The sequence below is a fragment of the Prionailurus bengalensis genome, chromosome A1, assembly GCF_016509475.1.
Source record: "Prionailurus bengalensis isolate Pbe53 chromosome A1, Fcat_Pben_1.1_paternal_pri, whole genome shotgun sequence".
In the NCBI taxonomy this organism is placed as follows: Eukaryota; Metazoa; Chordata; class Mammalia; order Carnivora; family Felidae; genus Prionailurus; species Prionailurus bengalensis.
In genome coordinates, this window is record NC_057343.1 from 2,193,873 (window position 1) to 2,214,996 (window position 21,124).

General features: G+C 42.0%; 1 protein-coding gene across 4 annotated transcripts in view; it reads right to left on the reverse strand.

The window, feature by feature from the left end:
* The window catches only part of ZDHHC20 (zinc finger DHHC-type palmitoyltransferase 20), a 75,167-nt gene that overhangs the window by 22,241 nt on the left and 31,802 nt on the right, over positions 1-21,124 (reverse strand). For all 4 annotated transcript variants that reach the window (XR_006296585.1, XM_043575007.1, XM_043574997.1 and 1 more), the window contains exons 4-7: positions 16,826-16,946; positions 8,829-8,898; positions 7,247-7,279; positions 6,027-6,147 (exon numbers count right to left, since the gene is read on the reverse strand). Coding sequence is in view for 3 of the 4 variants with exons in the window: in XM_043575007.1 (XP_043430942.1) it covers positions 6,027-6,147; positions 7,247-7,279; positions 8,829-8,898; positions 16,826-16,946 (345 nt within the window). In the remaining variant the exon portion in view is untranslated. The remainder of the gene's footprint in view (positions 1-6,026; positions 6,148-7,246; positions 7,280-8,828; positions 8,899-16,825; positions 16,947-21,124) is intronic.

Consider the following 21,124-nt stretch of genomic DNA (forward strand, 5'->3'; position numbering starts at 1 on the left):
TCATGGGTTTATTTCTGGCCTATTCTGTTCCATTGACCATTGTGTCTGTTTTCACGCCAATACCATATGGTTCTGATTACTACAGCTTTGTAATACAGCTTGAAATCAGGAAGCATGACACCTCCAGCTTTGTTCTTCCTTTTCAAGACTGCCTTAGCTATTTGGGGTCTTCTGTGGTTCCACATAAACTTTAGGACTGCTTGTTCTATTTCTGTGAAAAATGCCATTGGAACTTAGTTATGGGGTTCACTGAAATCTGTAGATGGCTTTTGGTAGTATGGACATTTTAACAATGTTAACTCTTCCAGCCCGTGAGCACAGTTAACTTTCCATTTGTTTGTGCCTTCGACTGCCTTCAGCAGTCTCTTACGGTCCCCAATGTATAGGTCTTTCAACTCCTCGGTTAAAGTTATTCCCTAAGTATTTTGCCCTTTCTGATGCCAGTGTAAATGGGATTGTTTTCTCAATTTCTCTTCTGACAGTTAGTTACTAATACAGAAATGCAACTGATTTTATACCCTGCAAATTTACCAAATTAGTTTCCTAGTTCTAACAGTTTTTGTGAAGTCTTTTATTTTTTTCTGTTCACATAATGTTTATTGATAGACTAGCATAAAAGGATGGCTGTGAAAATCATATAGGTATTTTCATTGAGAAGACATACCCACCCTGTACTTCCCAATTCTTAAAAGATACTTTATGAGGTTTCTAAAATAATGTAGAGTAAAAGTGTATTTATATCATCCTGTTTTTTGGGGTTTTTTTAAATGTTTATTTATGAGAGAGAGAGACAGAGCATGAGCAGGGGAGGGGCAGAGAGAGAGAGAGAGAGAGAGAGAGAGAGAGAGAGACACACACAGATTTCGAAGCAGGCTCCAGGCCTGTCAGTACAGAACTGTCAGTACAGAGCCTGACACGGGGCTCAAACTCATGAACCGTGACATCATGACCTGAGCCGAAGTCAGACACTTGACTGACTGAGCTACCCAGGCACCCCAATCATCCTATTTTTTAAATTTAAATCCAACTTAGTTAAGTTAACACACTGTAATAATGATTTCAGAAATAGAATTTAGTGATTCATCACTTTCATATAATACCCGGTGCTCATCCCAACAAGTGCCCTCAATGCCCATCACCCATTTAGCCCATCCTCCCCACCCAACACCCCTATAGCAACCCTCAGTTTGTTCTCTACAGTTAAGAGTCTCTTATGGTTTGCTTCCCTCTCTGTTTTTATCTTATTTTTCCTTCCCTTCCCTTCCCCTCTGTTCATCTGTTTTGTCTCTTAAATTCCACATGAGTGAAATCATATGATATTTTGTCTTCCTCTGACTTATTCTGCTTAGCATAATACACTCTAGTTCCATCCATGTTGTTGCAAATGGCAAGATTTCATTCTTTTTGATTGCCGAGTAATATTACATTACTTACACACACACACACACACACACACACACACACACACACACATCTTCTTTACCCATTCATCAGTCAATGGACATCTGGGCTCTTTCCATAATTTGGCTATTGTCAATAGTGCTGCTTAAACACTGGGGTGCATGTGCCCCTTCAAATCAGCATTTTTGTATCCTTTGGATACATTTTGGTGGAGTCTTTAGGGTATTCTAAACATATGCATTATGCAAAGATAATTGTACTTCTTTCCTATTTGAATTCCTTTTCTTTTTCTTGCCTAATTGCTGTGGATAGGACTTCCAATACATACCATGTTGAATAAAAGTAGCAAGAGTGGGAATCTTTGTCTTCTTCTTTTTTTTTTTTAATGTTTATTTTTGAGAGAGAAAGCATATGCAGAAGGAGGCGCAGAGAGACAGGAGACAATCCCAAGCAGGCTCCATGCTGTCAGCGTGGAGCCCAGTGTGGGGCTAGATCTCACAAACTGTACGACCATGACCTGACTAGAAATCAAGAGTCCAACACTTAACTGACTGAGCCACCCTGGCACCCCAATCCTTATCTTGCTCTTAACCTTAGGGGAAAAACTTTAAGCTTTTCATCACTGACTACGATGTTAGCTATGGGCTTGTCATACATGGCTTTTATTATATTAAGATATATTCCCTCTATAACTACTTTGTTAAGAATTTTTATCAAAAATGGACATTGAGGGGCCCCTGAGTGACTCAATCGGTTAAGCCTCTGACTTCGGTTCCGGTCATGATCTCATGGCTCATGAGTTTGAGCCCCGCGTCGGGCTTTGTGTTGACAGCTCAGAGTCTGGAGCCTGCTTCTGTGTCTCCCTCTCTCTCTCTCTGCCCCTTCCTTGCTCATGCTCTCTCTCAAAAATAAAATAAAACATTTTAAAAAATGGCCATTGAATTTTGTCAAATGTTTCTCTGCATCCAGGGAAATAATCATATGATTTTTTCCTTCATTTTTTTAATCTGGTACGTCATGCTGATTGACTTAAAGATGCTGAACCAAACCTGCATCCCTAGAATAAGTCCCACTTGATCACGGTATATGATCCTTTTAATGTATTCTTTTTTTAAATGTTTATTTATATAATTTTGAGAGAGAATGCACAAGCAGCGGGGGGGGGGGGTGGCAAAGAGAGAGGGAGACACAGAATCTGAGGCAGGCTCCAAGCTCAGAGCTGTCAGCACCGAGGCCAACCCACAAACTGTAGGATCATGACCCGAGCCAAAGTCAGATGCTTAACTGAATGAGCCACCCAGGTGTCCCCTTTTAAAGTATTCTTGAATTCAATTTGCTAATATTTTTTTTGAAGACTTTTATGTCTTTGTTCAACAAGGATATTGGCCTATAATTTTTTTTTCCTTGTAGTGTTCTTGTCTACTTTGGGTATCATGGTAATACTGGCCTTATAAAATAAATTTGGAAGTGTTCCCTCTTCTATTTTTTTTTTTTTTTGGAAGATTCTGAAGACTGGCATTAATTCTTTAAATGTTTGGTTGAATTCACTACCAAACCATCTGGTTTCTGGACTTTTACTTATTGGGAAGTTATTAATTTGATTTTGTTACTAGAAATCTGTTCAGATTTTCTATTTCATCATGACTCAGTCTTGGTAGGTTGTATGTTTCTAGGAATGTATCCATTTCTTCTAGGCTGTCTAATTTGTTGCTGCATAATTGTTCAGAGTAGTCTCTGATGATCCTTTGCATTTCTGTGGTATCAGCTGTAATGTATCCCCTTCCATTTCTAATTTTGAGTCCTCTTTCTTTCTTTTTTTTTTTTTTAATTTTTTTTTCAACATTTTTATTTATTTTTGGGACAGAGAGAGACAGAGCATGAACGGGGGAGGGGCAGAGAGAGAGGGAGACACAGAACCGGAAACAGGCTCCAGGCTCCGAGCCATCAGCCCAGAGCCTGACGCGGGGCTCGAACTCACGGACCGCGAGATCGTGACCTGGCTGAAGTCGGACGCTTAACCGACTGCGCCACCCAGGCGCCCCTAGTCCTCTTTCTTTCTTGATGGGTCTAGGTAAAGGTTTACCTATTCTGTTTATCTTTTCAAAAAACCAACTTTGGCTTGTATGTTCTTTTTCTAGTTCCTGAAATGTAACGTTAGGTCATTTGAGATCTTTCTCATTTGTGAGTTTTCCAGTTTTCGTTTTTGTGACTCATTTCTACTTTTATACCACTGTGTTTTCTGTTTCTTTTGGATGGAGTGTTCTGTATGTCTGTTAAGTCCACCTGTTCTAATGTGTCATTTTTTCCCCCACGATTTAAACTGCCTCGTTGCTCTAATGTGTCATTTTAATGCCAATCCTTCCTTATTGATTTTCTGTCTGGATGATCTATCCATCGATGAGAGCAGGGTCTTGAAGTCCCTACTATTACTGTATTGCTCCTATTTCTCCCTTTGGGTCTGTTAATATTTGCTCTGTGTATTTAGGTGCTTCCATGTTGCTCACATATTCCTTTTTCAGATGTCCACCAACTCCCGTCAAACCTTTGCTAAAATCTGATCTTCCTCCTGAGGTCTACACTGATCCCTTTAACACTTCTGTCTGTCCTGGTCATGCCACCCCAAGAAACTTGCTGCATCCCTTACTCTGCTCTACTTTGACTTTTCTTCACCGTGTTTACTTTCTAATACACAGTAGGATTTACTTATTTATTACGTGTATATGCCTTCCTCTTCTCAAAAATAAGTTCTATAAAAACAGGACTCTGTTTTGTTCACTGATCTATCCAAAGTGCCTAGAACACTGCCTGGTACATAATAAGTACTCAATAAATATTTGTTGAATGAAGAAAAAGATTTAAGTTTGCTAGCGTTTCCTTACTCATAATGAATCTGAAAGAGTTGAAAATATTTATTCTTTAATTAATAAATCATTATATGCAAACACTGGAGTTTCTGATAAAAAATGTAAAATTCTATAATTCAGACTTTATTCATCTGGCACTAAATCCTTTACTTAAACAGGGCCACTGAACAGGGTTAAGAGGGTTGTTAACTGAACAAAGGTGCTCAGAACCAGGGGAACAACAGAACCCCAAACTCGGTGGGCTGAGACCACACAGAACTGGGTGCTTTCTTCTAATATGCACAAAGGCACTGCAGGTACCAGCATCCCCTGGTTTTAAATGCCCCAAGTTGAAAACATCCAAAAATGTTTTAGTGAAAGTCCTTGCAAAATATCTTAGCTATTTCCTGGATAAATAATCATGCTTGATGACTGAGGCTTTAATTATGTTACGTCCAAGGAATGCTATGAAAAGCAACTCACAGTGGAAAGTAGCTGGATGCTGAAACAGAAAAATCTACGTTCAAATTCCGGCTGGTTACCTAACTCGTCCAACCTCGGTTTTCAACTCTGAAAATGGGAAGGGCAACAGCTCCCTCTGCATTAACTTCATTTTCTTATTTTCTGTATTCTTGACGCACTGGCACCTGGGGCCTTGCTGACTGAAGAAAGGCTGCCTCTCCCACAGCTTTCCGGTCCTTAAGCGACAGCAAGGAATAAACCTGTTTGTCTGTGACAACCTGACCAATCCAGAGTTCGTACTCCAAGCCACCTCCTCTCTCTGGCTGTTACTCTCCAGGAGACAATACTGCCCTGCCTTCACCACTCCACGGAAAGGTGAAGACAACCCAGGGACTGCAGACATTATTCAAACTGGCTCCCCCTAAATCTGGTCACCCTGGCTGGTGCTTCCCACGTGGTCCTGCATGGCGCGGTGGGCCCCTCCCCTCAGACACCGTGAGGAACAAACTTCCTTTTCGATGATACCTAATCAGCTCCCGATCGGCTGGCTTCAACATGCCTGAGCAGTTCAGTCATAAAAGCTACATTTTAAAACCTCTCAATAGAATTTTTAGGAAGGATAAATACAAAGTACTTTTTGACCACAATAATCCCCTCTTCAAAATCAAAGATTTAAATGTGAAAACAAAACTAATTACAATGCCAATGGAAAAGGAAAACCTGGGTCAATATTGTATAAATGTATAGGGAACAGACTAAAGCCAGAAGTCATAAATGAAAAGCATGGCTTTTAAATAAATAGGAAAGTCAGAAATCATAAAAATACTGCTTTAAAAATATAAAACTTCAGTTTGATAAAAACAAAACAGGGTTGTAAGATATAAACTGAAAACGTCGAAAAAAACCTTTGCGACTCCTGATAGAAAAAAGATTAACATCTACAGAGGCAGGAAACAGATTAGTGGGCGTTTCGGGTATTGGCAATTTCACTTTTATTACTGTAAAAAGGCAGGAAGTCTCTTCAACTCAGCTAAAAGCAACTGCTTCCCTAAAATTGGTGTATCTACTGTTACAGTGTGGGTGAAAAGAGTTTGGATCACTAAAGTTCACCGTATCTTGTTTACTATCCATTTATATACAAATAAACATAAACACACGAAGGTAAATTATAGCCGATCTGCTTTCTGATCCATTATAAATTCCATCTAGTAAAACTGAAATGAAGTGTATCTATTTATAATAAAGAATGAAGGAACTCTTTATGAATACAGCATCTTAAAAAGGCTTAAATATATGGTTTAAGATAGAAAAAAGACTTACCGTCCAAAATTTTATAAAGTACTGTAAAACTGTCGTAGCCACAAAAAGGCAATATAACAAGGAATACAATAAAAACAGCAGGAAGAATTTGTAATTAGAAAATCCCACACAGTTATTCACCCTAGAAGAATACAAAAAGTCACACTGTAAAAATATGACAAGCCACGAACTCACAGAGACAAGACACAGAGTGGTGTTTCGCAGGGGCTGCAGGGGGCAGGGGTGGGCACAGGACCTGAGCTGTGCAGGATGAGAAGCTCTGGGCGCGGGGCGCACAAGAGTGCGAACGCACTGCGTACCCGCTGAAGTGCGCACGTAGAAATGGCTGAGGTGGTACATTCTGCGTCAGTTTTTGAACCGTAATAAAAACAACAATAACACATACGACGGATAAAAAACGTAATCATTATTCCTTGGAAATGAGCCATTTGGGAAGTAGGAGAGGCAGTGTCTTCATTGTGGACACGTGCTTTTAGTGAATTCCGTGAGGAATTTGGAATTTCTTCGATTTGATTTGATTTGATTTGATTTGATTATTTCTGAGAGAGAGAGAGTGAGCGAGAGGAAGAGGGAAAGGACACAGGCAGAGGGAGACGGAATCTTAAGCAGTCTCCAAGCTCGGTATGGGGCCCAACACGGGCCTTGACCTCACGACTGTGAGATCATGACCTGAGCCGAAATCAACAGTTCAGACACTTAAACGCCTGAGCTACACAGGTGTCTCAAGCAATTTGGAATTTTGATGTTTAATTCTTTTTTTTTTTAATTTAATGCATTTATTCTGAGAGAGAGAGAGAACGAGCAGGGGAGGGGCAGAGACAGAGGGAGAGAAGAATCCCAAGCAGGGTCCGTGCTGTCAGTGTGGAGCCCGGGGGGTGGGGGGGGTGGGGGGCGGAGGGGGTTTGATCCCACGAACCGCGAGATCATGCTCTGAGCTGAGATCAAGAGTGGACACTTAACTGACAGCCGCTCAGGTGCCCCAATGTCAATTCTTATTATGTACTTACTTGGGTTAATACATCAGCTGTATAGTTAAAGGAATATATTTAATATAAACAACTACATACATATATATGCATATAAATGACTACATCAATCTTGATATCTAGGAGTAATTACACTGCCCTTCAAAATTTAAAAATGCTGAGGTAAATTACGCTCAATTCTCTCCTTCCCACCTCTCCACCCCCAATGAGATTTCCTCTATTTTTTATACATACCAAGGACAGTGATGATCCATCTTAAGAATACATCTAAAAAACAAATAAGCATAAGAAAATCCTTATAAAAATTCCCCTAATTCTAATTGCTCATAATTTTCTTTTTCTTTGGCTTAAATTTTTACCTTTACAAGTAACATCTTAGAAAAACCAACCCAGTGAACATTAGGCTCAAAAATATTTCTGATATTTCGCCAAGTACTTTTACAGGTAAGAAATAATGATTTTTAATACTGGGAATTCAGTTGTGCACAGTCAACTGCTTTGAACCACATCAAATGATATTTTAATATACTGATATGGTACACGTAACACTAGGTCACTTAGACAGGTCCCGCTTACAAATTAGCTGAGGGAGATAAAATGAAACACAGAAATCCCTAGGCTGTTTTAACCACATGCAAGACATAAAAATAAAACCATAGGAGCAAATATGTTAAAATATTACCAACGATGGGCTTGTAGATGGTTATTTTTTCCACACAACTCACAAAATTGGATTCCATAGATGAGCACGACTATGCTTTTATAATTTAAAAAAACCCCTCCAAATCTGCCTCCCCGCCAATACACATAATCCAGATTTGTATGAAGTCAGACCAGAGAACATCTCAAATACAGCCGTCTCCCCTATCTAGAGTTGCTTCTCCGCGTCTCAGCTCCCAGCAGTCACCCACGGTCTGGAAGCAGATGATCCTCCCTCTGACGCACCCAGAAGGTCAGCGGCAGCCAGACGCTGCGTCACAGGGTCTATGTCACCCACCTCCCTTCATCTCTTCCCAGTTGGGGTAGGTACACGGTAAGACATTTTTAGAGAGTCCACATTCACATACACTTATTACAGCCTATTGTCGTAACTATTGTTTTATTATTAGCTACTGTTGTTAATTTCTTACCGTGCGTAATTTAGGAGTTAAATTTTTTCATATAGTTATGTATGTATAGGAAAAAACATAGTGTATATAGTTTCAGGCATTCACTGGGGATCTTGGGACATATCCTCAGACAGATAAGAGGGGACTGCTGTAACATAAGAAATGAATAAACTAATACCCAGAATGTTAAACAACCTAACTACAGTTCAAGGACTAGCAGAGATTCCTAAACTATAGATCTTTCCTTCAACACACTATCTTCTCAAAAGTGCACATAAAATAAAATCTTTCAAATTTTTCTGGGAACGATGTCACAGACAGTAACTGAAAACAGTATGTTTGTGGTTTGTTATGTTTTAATATTAACAAGATAAACAAGAATATTGTCATGATAGTCTTTTTAATCCGCGAGCTAAAGTTATCTTTCTCAAAGGGGTTATTACTTGCTCATCAATGTTACATTAGGCGTAAGCATGGGAAGTATATTTAAAAAACATTCTATCAACTAGTATAGGAAGCGAGATTACTTCAAAGTATATTCTAGCTTATATAAATATTTTTGTTAGCCCAGCATACATAGCAAGTAATTGGAGAGGATGAAGCGTTTTTGCTAAGCATAAAGCATACAAAATATTCCATCCCCTACTATTCTCCCGTCACCAATGTGCAGTGCTAGGGTTAAATGAAAACAAATGAGTCATACTTACATGTCACATGCTGAGCAGTGATGTGCCCGGTCAGGTTTAATCAACTGACATCTTTCACAATATCTGATGGCTACATTTAAGAATTAAAAGGAAATTGTTGAAGGATGCACAAGCTGAATTTGACTATAACATTTGCTTTCATTCTTTTACAAATAACTCTGTGAAACTGGCAACTAAACATTTAAAAAAAAATTTAATGTTCACTTATTTTGAGAGAGAGAGAGAGAGAGAGAGAGAGAGAGAGAGAGCAAGCCAGGGAGGGGCAGAGAGAGAGGGAGAGAGAAATCCCAAGCAGGCTCCGCCCAATGCAGAACTCACAAACCATGAGATCATGACCTGAGCTGAAACCAAGAGTCGGATGGATGCTCAACCGACTGAACCACCCAGGTGCCCCTCAAAAAGTACTTTTTTAAACCATGATTATGGATGAATAACGACAATATCATCATAGTTAGATGCTCACTGTTCTCTGCGTGACGGCCTCTAAAGCAAACAGATTGTACCGACTTGGCAACAAGGCCAAAGGTCTCTCGCAAACTGTTGAAACTTTTACAGATTAGAGCAATTAAATGGCAAATACTCTACTTGATATTCTAAGTGTAGTGGGCTTCTTTGGGGCATATCTGCCTGGTCGAAAAGCCACTCTCTCCTCCTCTGGGGAACAAGTCCAGACCACCCTTCCCCCTTCTAGTTCGTGCTCTGTCTCCCACGGATGCAGCACAGAGACGGAGCACTGGAGCTGGGAAACACGCGACGGTGATAGTCTGCCATGTGACTTGGGGAAAAAACGAAAACTCGTTTGGAGGCAGACAGTGTTACAGATCAAACAGATCTACAGGAACCAGGAGAAACAAGCTCCACAGAGTCCCAGCTTTGGCTCTCCAATTCTGGTTTCAGTTCTGTCTTGCAGTCTTGCCCTTAAGATACTGGAAATACCCACCAATTCCTGACACCATCTCATATTTTTCGGTGGTTTTTTGGGGCGAGAGTTAAAAAGCCTAAGTTGCTGCCTATTACTTGTGATCCTATTTGTTTGAGCCTATTTTCTGTACTATTACTGTTTGTTTCCTAGCACAGAAAATAGGTTCAAATAAAAATTTAAATTAACGATACCCTCTAAAAATTGCACGGACGATGTCGTGTGTTACAATCTTTTTGGAAGGAAATTTGGGAGCATCTATAAAAACTTAAGATGTATATGTTCTCTGACCCAGGATTTCTACTTCTAGAAGATTCTACAGACATGTTCACTATAGTATTATTTTTAACAATAAAATATTATGAATTACTTAAATTATGTAAATGGCTAGGCATTTTATATCTATCCATACAGTGGAATACTACGCAGACTTTAACGAGAATTTTCCATACAAAATACACACGCACCCTAAATTGGAAAAATGCAAATATATCAGATGAAAAAAAGCAAACTGTAGAACAGTTTGAATATATTTCACATCTCTGAGGGAAATAAGTATATTCTTTCCTCTTCACATATCCCAATAAAATATATCCACCTTCTAGAGGTGAATTAACATGTAAGAGAGACAAAGTGCTATTCTGAAGCTTTGAAGCAATGTTATACTTGCTAAAAGGCACTATCCAGGTAACTAAATCTGTATTGGTTAATACCTATCTATCCACTCTAGTTGTTGAAATATATTAATTGCATGTAAGTTTTGTAGTACTCTGCCAAGTATGAAAATTTTCTGCGAGGATGTAACAGGGTCCCCCCGGAGAACACTGCCAGGGTGAAGGGCAACCTCACTTTTCATTTGGTGCCCTAAAAAATTTTTTTTTAAATCGTGTGCATGTATTACTTTTGTAATTTCAACAAAGACGTCTTTAAAATGAAGGGGATGTAGGTAAACACCCGCTCCTTAAATGAGTAAGCCGTACTACACTGAGGGCCTTCTAGAGGGCCTTCACCCCATCACCGCGGTTGGACACTAGGGAGGTAAAACCAGACAATGTAGAAAAAGTAAAGCTTTAGGACCGTAGGAATGTGCTAGCTGATCTCTCCATTCAACAGATGAAAAACACCCCAAAGTCGAGAGGAAGTAATCTGCCCAAAGGCTAAACACAGCTGAACTGGCGGTTAAGTAAGAGGGTCAAGAGTATCTTAGCTTCTTTTTCCTCTATTCTTCTACTCAAAATTCTGAGATGGTAATTTTGCCCTGAGAGGAGACTAAACTGAACAGACTTTTTTTTTTTCAGTTTTTATTTACGTGTTTTGAGACAGAGACACAGTGTGAGTGGGGGAAGGGCAGAGAGAGAGGACCCCAAGCAGGCTCCGTGCTGTCAGCACAGAGCCCCGTGCGGGGCCCGAACTCACAAAACCGTGAGGTCATGACCCGAGCTGCCACGGAGAGTCAGACGCTTAACCGACCGAGCCAGCCAGGCGCCCCTGAACAGACGTTTGAAGAAGACTTGTGGTGGATCTTGAGGACTGAGCGGATAGAGGAACCGAGGAAAAGGAAGCAATCAGAAAACTTCAGCTTCTGGTCTAGGGCACCTAGATGAACAAGGCGGCAAACCACCGAAGGGAGCCCAGGTGAGGGCGGGCCGGGCGGGTAGCCTGGGGTAGGCGTTTTTCACGGATTCATTCTCTCACCCATTCAGGCAGCAAGTACTGTATTCAGAGAGTTTCTGCCATGTGGCAAATACTGCTTGACGGTATTAAAGTCTGAATTGATGCGCCCAGTTCTGTTTGGGTTTGTAGGTTTGGATAATAGGTGGCTCAAGGACAGCTGTCCTGGGGGAGGCCTGGGAAGACGATGGAGCAGCACGACCCCGAGCTCACCTCATCCCACGGACACCCACAGATCACAGACACATCGGTGCAAGAAACCCAGAACAGGAACCAAGCGGGAGATGCTGAACTGGGCGGCGCAGGCCAAGGAGAGTGGGAAGCCTTAAATGATGGGTCCTGGGCCCCCAGGGGGAGAGGGCTGCACCTTCTTCCCTCTGCATCCCCAGGGAGGACGCTGCAGCCCTGGGGCAGGGAGGTGGGAGGCCTCCAGGCAGACAAGCAATCCTCATGTGTAGCTGCAACTCCGCCCGTGTACCTGACGTACAAGAAAGGGTCTGGGATACAGGTGAGTGCTGGTGTGACAGTGTCCTTGCATCTGCTCTAATTCATATGAGGAAAGTGAACTCCTTCTTGAAAACTATTAAAGAAAACAAATTGAGACATAATAAACGAATGATCACAATATCACGGTGTCAGAATTCCATAACTGAAAACAAAAGTTGAAGGAACAGTACAAAAAGAATTGGGGCAGGGCACCCTTGTGAAGTGAAGAAATAGAAAAATGAGGGGCGCTTGGGTGTCTCAGTTGGCTGAGCATCTGACTCCTGAATCTGGCTCAGGTCATGATCCCAGGGTCGTGGGATCAAACCTTGTATGGGACTCTGCACTGAGAAGGGAGCCTGCTTTAGATTCCCATTCTCTCTCTCTCTCTCTCTCTCTCCAAAAAGAAAAAAAGAAAGAAAAAAAATTTAAATAAATTAAATTAAAAAAAAAAGAAAAAAATTCAGGAGGATGAATCATCATTCAAGGAGGCAGAACAGAACTATACTAGAAAAGCAAAAAGAAGAAAGCTTCTCAAGAAGTCAGAGGGCAAAAGCCACTGAGCTCAAGTAGGGAGAATGGAGGCCGGCTGTCTGGAATCACGTGGGAGGGAACACAGGCCCTGGGTACAGACAGCTTACCAGAGGATCTAACTCAAAATATAACAGTGGTTAGAATATCAACAGAACCGGGGCGCCTGGGTGGCTCAGTCGGTTAAGCGGCCGACTTCAGCTCAGGTCATGATCTCTCGGTCCGTGAGTTCGAGCCCCGCGTCGGGCTCTGTGCTGACAGCTCAGAGCCTGGAGCCTGTTTCAGATTCTGTGTCTCCCTCTCTCTGACCCTCCCCTGTTCATGCTCTGTCTCTCCCTGTCTCAAAAAAAATAAATAAAACGTTAAAAAAAAAAAAAAAAAAAAAAAAGAATATCAACAGAACCGAATTTTTGTTGTGACTGTTGTTTTAAGTTTATTTATTTTGAGAGAGAGAGAGAGAGAGAGTGTATGTGAGTGGGGGAGGGGCAGAAAGAGGGGCGGGGAGCGGGGAGAGAATCCCAAGCAGCCTCCTCGCTGTCAGCACAGAGCCCGATGTGGGGCTTGAACCCACGAACTGTGAGGCCGGGACCTGAGCCGAAGGCAACAGCTGGTGCTTAACCGACTGAGCCACCCAGGTGCCCTGAATTTTTTTTTTTTGTTTTTAAGAGAGACATACTTTGACGCATACCTGAAAGCAGAAGGAAGAAGTTGGCGGTAATTTATTAAGTGGAGAAGCAAGAGTTTTAGGAGAAAACCGGGGGAGAAGAGAGGAAAAAGGTCAGCAGTCTCCGTGCGAATACACGAAAGGACGAGGGCGCCTGCGTGGCTCAGCTGTTAAACGTCTGGCTCTTGATTTCGGCTCAGGTCGTGATCTCACGGTTCATGAGGTTAAGCCCCACGTCAGGCCCTATGCTGCCAGCGCAAAGCCTACTTGGGATTCTTTCTCTCCGTCTCTGCCCCTCTACCGCCCTCTTCTCTCTCGAAATAAGTAAAATCAACATTAAGAAAAAAAAAGCAGAGGAACACAGACACCAAGAGGAAACTGATAGGCTCTGGAAAAGCCAGCCTGTAAGGGTGTGGTGACAGTGCACTGTGCTGGGAGCAGCAGGGACTCTGTCACCAGTCGGGTGAGATGCCAGTTCTCCAGCCAACCGCGTCAGTTACTGGGTCCGTAACTCACTTTCCACGAGCCTCAGTTTCCTCCTGTGTGAGTGCAAATAATACCAGGTGTAAGGCACTGCCGTGCAGATTAAATACAAAATCTTCTAGAACATATCAGATTCTCAATAAAGCAGGTGTGATTCATAGGATAATAAAAATTATTTCTGGTAAATATATGATGACAATTCCTGATAAGATAGAAGTTCGGGCTATGATGGGAAAAATCACGGAGAGAAGGCTAGTTAGATTCGCAAGTGCACCAACGGTGCGACACCAGAACTGGGATGACACAGAGAAGGTCGGCACGGCCCCCGCACGCGAGTGACGTGCAGGGAGCGCAGGAGTGGCCCCGGAGGAGGGACAGACTCATTCAACAAACACCTACCGAGGGCCTATTAATGAGACACTTCGTTAGGGACCACGGGAGAAACTCCTGACTGCCAGACTCTTAGAATCAGGTCGAGGAGGTGAGATAAACAGAAATGACTATGAGGCTGTGATTTGTGATCGACAAGGTAAGAATTTGAGAAGTTCCAAGCACGTTTAAAAATCACTTCTTGTTCAAGTGAATAGAAATGGGTGAAAAGTAGACATTAAAACTTACACTGGATTTAAAGAGGAAAAAATAATCATTCTAGGCAGAGGAAAAGACATTTCAAAAAGGTGGGGAAAGACAGAGTGCTTCAGCACAGAGTTGATGCAGGGAAACAGTGTGGGACAAAGGGAGAGAGACGTTGGTTGGATCCACCCTGTGGAGACTAAATTTTGTTTGTTTGACGAATAGATAATAATATGTCCACATGGTTCAAAAAGACCAAAGAGGAAGTGAGTGAAAAGCTTCCCTTCTGCCCCCGGAGATCCTTCCTGTGGAGGCCACTCTGTCACTTTCATTCGTCTCTGGCCTATGGAAGGTCCACTTCCTATAATACGTGTTTCTGTAATTTTGTTTTTTAAAGAATGAATAGATTTGACTTCTACAACAAGAAAAAAGAATAAAAGTCCCCAAAGTTTGGAATTCTGAGCAGCAGAAGTGCAGTATAAAACAGTGCTCCAGAGCTAGGACTCTGCCTGTCGTCAGAAGGCGAGAAGCTGTGAATCTCAGACCTTCTCACTCGGGGACTTTGGACCCCTCATTGTGCCTCCTGTCCTCATCTCTGAAATGAGGACAAGTGCATCACCTGCCTCAGAGTTGTCCCGAGGATTAAATCATCACCAGCAAAGTGTGTAAGACTGAATAGATGAAGGACATTATTCAGATTAGAGGAAAGTCATTATAATTAATGAAAAATAATAAAGCTTAAAGTGTAAAGATTTTACATCAGCGGCTATTAACGCTTCAGGACACATGTACTGCTCTGAAAATCAGATGATCTTGCTATGAATGGGCTACTCTGAAAGCTACACGTACCCACAACTTTGCATATTATCTCAGGATTCATAAATTCTTCAAAATCTTGGATTTCAGGTTAAGAACGTCTAATCTACAGAACTAGAAGCACAAATAATTATTGTAAACCACACTTTTCATGATTGAATAGAAAAAGGATTATTTTATATTAGCTGTCATTTACTGAAAATTTATAATTATATACCAAGATCTACACTAAATGCACATCTCATTTACGTATCTCACTTAATATTTCCACTAACCCAAAGACGTAGATATGTTTAGCCTTGTTTGAAAATAAGGACACAAGCACTTACAAAGCTAGTGACTCTCGCTACACTAGTAATAGAAAAGCTGGGGTCTGATCTGATATTCACGTTTTCGTTATGTATGGCAACGTATTAGTCGTGCAAAATGAATAGTATTAAGCGCACGAAAAATTTAAAAATCAAATATCCCCTCCTAAAGTCTGGCACAAACTTTGTACTTCCTTAGTCACAACTTGTATGTGACTATACGAAAGTAAAGTTCCTTTTGCTTCCCCGCGGAGTTCAGCAGCATAGTGGGTTCTAGGGTCACAGCACCTCGATTTTATGCCAATTTTTCACATAGTCTCTGTCTGACCTTGAACAAGTTATCAACCTCTCTGTGTCTCAGTCTCCTCACCTGTGAAATGAAGACAACAGTGTCTACGGCACAGGGCTGTTGTGAAGTTTAAATGAGTGTGTGTAAAGCACTCAGAACTGAGTAACTGTCGGCCATTACAGTATCTGCTATTTGAACAAACTCAGGAGGTACGTAATACATAACGTAAAACAATTTCCTATATTGAAGTGACCACACTGGTCACTCAGAAATTCATCCCTATCGTAAGACTCTCACCTGAGAAAAGGAAGGTGCTGGAGGAGCACCCACCTCAGTGCAGGAAGTGGGACAGCGGAAATACCAGTGGCTTTGGAACCAGACTAACCTGAGTTCAAATTTTGGCTCTCTGAATAGTAGTTTTAAAAACTGAACAGAGAGCACCCGGGTGGCTCAGTCGGTTGAGCGTCCAACTTTGGCTCAGGTCGAACTCATAGTGAGTTTGAGCCCCACCCTGGGTTCACTGCTGTCAGCGCAGAAGCCACTTCGGATCCTCTTTCTCGCTCTCTACCCCTCCCCCAGCCTCAAAAATAAACAAACATTAAAAAAAAAAAAACTGGAACAGGCTTCCTCCCCTTTGTGTCTTTTATTCCTATCCATTCTAAGTTCGTGCATTCTTGCTTAAAAAAAAATTACTCTTGTGATGACACACGATATTCAAATTCAAACCAGAATTTCCAAAAGATGGTTCACTAAGAATAACAAATGAAATTTTTAGCCATGATGTTGAGTTGGAAAATAAATGCACGGAGACTCATAGTGAGCCCCTTAAAAAATCAATTATCAGGGCACCTGGGTGGCTCAGTCGGTTGAGCGTCCGACTTCGGCTCAGGTCATGATCTCACACTCCTTGAGTTCAAGCCCCGCATCGGGCTCTGTGCTGACAGCTCGGAGCCTGGAGCCTGCTTCAGATTCTGCGTCTCCCTCTCTCTGACCCTCCCCCATTCATGTTCTGTCTTTCTCGGTCTCAAAAATAAATAAAAATTTAAAAAAAAAATCAGTTATCAACATATGTACATATATGGACATATCTCTGAAATACCACAGAAGATACAGAACACGGGAAAATCTTGTTCTTGAAGACATTATCTGCAGCAATTACAATATCCATTTAATAGTCAAATCACGCAGACACATCTTGGCAGGGTTAATTATATTTTAAAACTTCTACGGAAAGGAAAACTTAAGACTGGTTTTTCTTACTCCTTGAAGCTGATGTGGTGTAGATAGGTAAGTCCCTTGCCGCTCTTCTCAAAATTTCTTGTTGTCTTTCTTGGCTGAATTCCTTTTCGTAACGTTCCTTTTCAGAATTGGACAAATAGAACTATAAAAGGAGAAATAACTATTAATTCTTTTTAATCCCATGATCATGAACTATCACACTCAGAAAAAGAAAGTTTTATCCAGAACAAACAAAAAACATTTTCTTCCATGAAGAAAAGGCAAAATTTGTTTTCAGATTTAAGAGGCTAAATCAAGTACGTTTTAACAAAACTACATACCTTTGACAGATTAAAAAATATCTGCCCTCTATTGTAATGATGGGAAAGAATATGAACTAGAAAATTGTGTATCTTTGCTTTCTACAGACAAAACTAAATACCTCCCAACCAAAAAGGGTTAAGTATACACTTTCTACTAGAAAAACTTTGGTGTTTGAAAATTAGTGTCAAGAAATTTTTAATTTTTGGAAGGATGCCCAAAGGTTCGCTTGCTTTGGGTAACAGGTTACATCGCGGGCACGGGGTCCAACTATTTTCTGGCCAAATATCTCAGTGAGGACAAGCCATTCTTTCACTACTTTGTTTCAGCTTTGAAAAAGCTAACCAACAGGAGTACTTTCTGCAAAATGACTAAGGATTGTCGAGGCAGGCACAGTCTCCTTTTCTCCAAGAGCGATTCCTTTATGGAGTTATTTCCAGTTTCCATCTCTCACGTCTTTAATCCCACAGTGTGGCCAGCTTGCAGTTCGTTTCCTTGAACAGCACCTTCCCCACAAAGGACTGTCCAGGCTGCTCTTCTTGTCAGGTCGTGGTCATCCCAGCATCTCAAGGACCCTGAGTCTTATGCCTCTATAATTTCAGGCAGATAGATGCTTCCAGTTTCTCTCTCTCTATTTCACAGAATTTCTTTTTCAACTAAAAATGGCTTGAGACTTGCTCTGTTTCTCAATTTTTACTTACAGGGTTTTGCTTGAATGGAGTTTCATCTCTTTCCGTTCAAGTATTTTGAGCCACCTGCTAACTCACTACTAAACTTTCATACTCCTGGTGCCCCACCATCAATAATAACAGTATTAGCTTAGCAGTGCAGTCTCTCCTATTGCAAACAAGGCAACAGTTTGGCATGTCTGAAGGAGCTCTGGGTTGAGGAACTTTCTAAGACTGCGCATCTACTGACAGAGCTGACATTAAGATACAAGTCTTTTGAGTTTTACTCCAGCATGCGTCCCTCCATACTGCTAACGTAAAATAAATGTTCTTGATTTTTGCAGACTATTACTCTAACCTGACCGGACAGCACAGTTCAGGATGTGGAAGTCTATTTAGATGACCTCACCTGGTTCTCACACTCAAATCTTGATGGCACAAGAAATCCCCAAATGATTTGCAAGGAGTAATGCAGACAAATAAAAAGGACAGAAAGCAGTCAGAAAAGATTCCCATCATCTTAACCTGAGACTGTGGAGGTCACGTATCTAACCTCCCGGGCAGGTAGGAATCTTCAGACGACGTTTCTGAGATCCAGCCCCTCTTGAATCAGATAATGAAGTACTTCCCTGCTTTGCGAAATGGCCCATTCTCTTTTAAGAGAATTATAACTTGTAACTTGTTTGAATTAGACGTTCTTTCCTGACATGATGTGCTCCTGTCGCATTCACAGTAAAGTATAAGAACCATATGGTATGAGGATAAATATGTATTTGGAAGGGAGACATTCCTCGTAAAACGTGAACAGATTTCCCTGGACCGTCCTATTTCTAGCCAGGCCTCAACATCATCACTCTGCCTTAAGGACTACTGTCACAAACTGTGAAAAACTTAAACGAAATGAAAATCTCACGAGACACCAGAATTTTAGGTGAGGAATGGAACAAAAAAAATGTTAATGGGTTCGAGTTCTGAAATTATGATGATGATTCTGGTCTTCGTTAAAAGCTATGGCTATCATTCAAACTATAAAACGCCAGTATCTTAAATTCAGTGTTCAGATGGTTCCATTTAAATACACATTAAATACCAGTTAAGAACCTGGCACTGTTCCAGGTAACAGGAATCCACAGATGAGTAACAACGGGGCCCTTGCCTCCAAAGTCCGTTTCTACAGCCCAGTCGGAAGGTCAGCCATGCCAACAGAGAAGTACAAATTACAAATCAGCGTAAGTGCCAGGTACGATAAAAGCTCCCTTAGGAGGGAGCGGGAACTGGCAATGAAAGTGTCTTGGAGGAAGTGGGGTCCGGGCCGGGTTCTGAGAGAGAAACAGGAATCTTGCAGGAAAACAAGGAGGGGAAGAGAATCTCGGTAACAGGCGCAGCATGCAGAAAGCACGACAACGTGACCGCAGCAAGGTATAGTCAGCGCGAGACAGGACTTGGCTGTCGAGGGCCAGGAAGAAGCAGTGGAGATGACGCTGCTAAGATGTTAGATCACGAAGGGTCTCGTGCACCGTGCAACGGAGCACGGCTTGCACCCTGTAGCTGTCACGAAGGGTCTCGTGCACCGTGCAAAGGAGCACGGCTTGCACCCTGTAGCTGGCCGGCAGCCGCTGCAGGGTGATGGGAGGAGCGATGGGGCCGTATCTTGTCCTCGGAGAGAAGACGCCTAGTGACAGAAGACGCCTGCTGGCTCTTCAGATGCTGCTCCTCCTCACAGTTCATTCATTCACATATTTAGCAATCTGCCTGCTGTGTAAGACGTCTGACTCGAGGCAATGGGGACAGAGCAATAAACAACGAAGATCCTCCCTTCAAAGAGCTAAGACTTCAGTGTGAGAGATACTGTGCTTATAGAGGTCTCAGTTTAGGTGCCACGTCCTCAGAGGTTTCCTTGACCATACGACCCGAAGTAGCTTTTCTCCCTGGTGGCTTTTATTGTTATGCTTTACTCCATCATCATGTTCTCACTCTAAAACTAGGTAAATGTATCACAGTTATAATCATTTGTTTACCATCTGTGTCTCCCTTTAAAATGTAAGGACCATGTCTGTCTTGTTCCCTTAATTCCCAGAGCCTAGCACAGTCTGGTAAACGGGAGGTGCTAAGTACTTGCTGACAAAGAATGAAGAATATACCCAGGGGCGCCTGGGTGGCTCAGTCGGTTGAACGTCTGATTTCGGCTCAGGTCACGATCTCCCAGTTTGTGAGTTCGAGCCCCGCGTCGGGCTTGCTGCTGTCAGCGCAGAGCCCCGCTTCGGATCCTCTCCCCCTTCTCGTTCTGCCCCTCTCCCGCCTGTGCACACTCGTGCTCGCTCTCTCTCTCTCTCTTAAACATAAAAACACTCAAAGAAAAAAAAGAAAAAAAGAAAAAAATACCCGTATGTATAACTTAACTTTCCTAAAAATGTAGAGCTTCTTAGAGTCAAACGATTTCCGTGCGTCTGATGGCCAAGTGTTTTTCTAACCTCTCAGCTCACAGAGTCCTTTTGATGCAGTTACTTTAGGAGCCACCTCACAGCTTTGTAACTCCTACGAGGAGCTACCTCAGTCAGCCATCAGAGAACCACAAACTCCTGCTCTTCTCTGGCTGTCACCCTAGCTTAACTTAGCCGCCCCTGACGATTTCATAATCAACTCATTCAGTAGTGAACACCTACTACGTGCTAAGTAGTGGGGAGACGGGTGTAGCACAGAACAGCATGAAAATGACCTCTGCCCTCAAAAAACGGACAGCAAAGTGATGCATTCAAGGCACCAGGCAACTATGAAACCGGACGGTAAGTTCTATGACGGGAAGGTAGAGCGTGCCAGGGCAGGGCCACCTTCTCAGAAGCTCACCTTCTCAGAAGAGGGAGCGTCAAGAATGGGGGTGTATGTAACGGCTTGGGTCCTGGGCTGAATGCTAGATGGATGCACTATGACAAAACAACCACCAAAATAAGTAAATAACACTCAAATGGTGCTTATTACGTGCTGTGTATTCTTCGGAGCACTTTACATACGCTGTTAACCATATACTGTTATTATAAACATTACTAACCACGTATATTATTAATTTATTCAACGTTTACAACAATCCCGTAAGGCACACACTAGTATTGTCCTCGTTCTACAGGACAGACGTGAGGTTCAGACGGTTGAGGGAAGTCTCCAATGTTGTTGAGCCGGGGCAGTCTGGGGCCGGAGCCTGAGTTCTTCACCTCTACGCTGTACTGCTTCTCAAGAGCATTACCGACTGTTTTTCTTATTCTATGTTTTCTTTCCTAGAATGACAACTATTTACTTCTACACATGCTATATTTTCAACGGCCATCACTAGTATTGAGTGATCCAATAAAATCAGTTC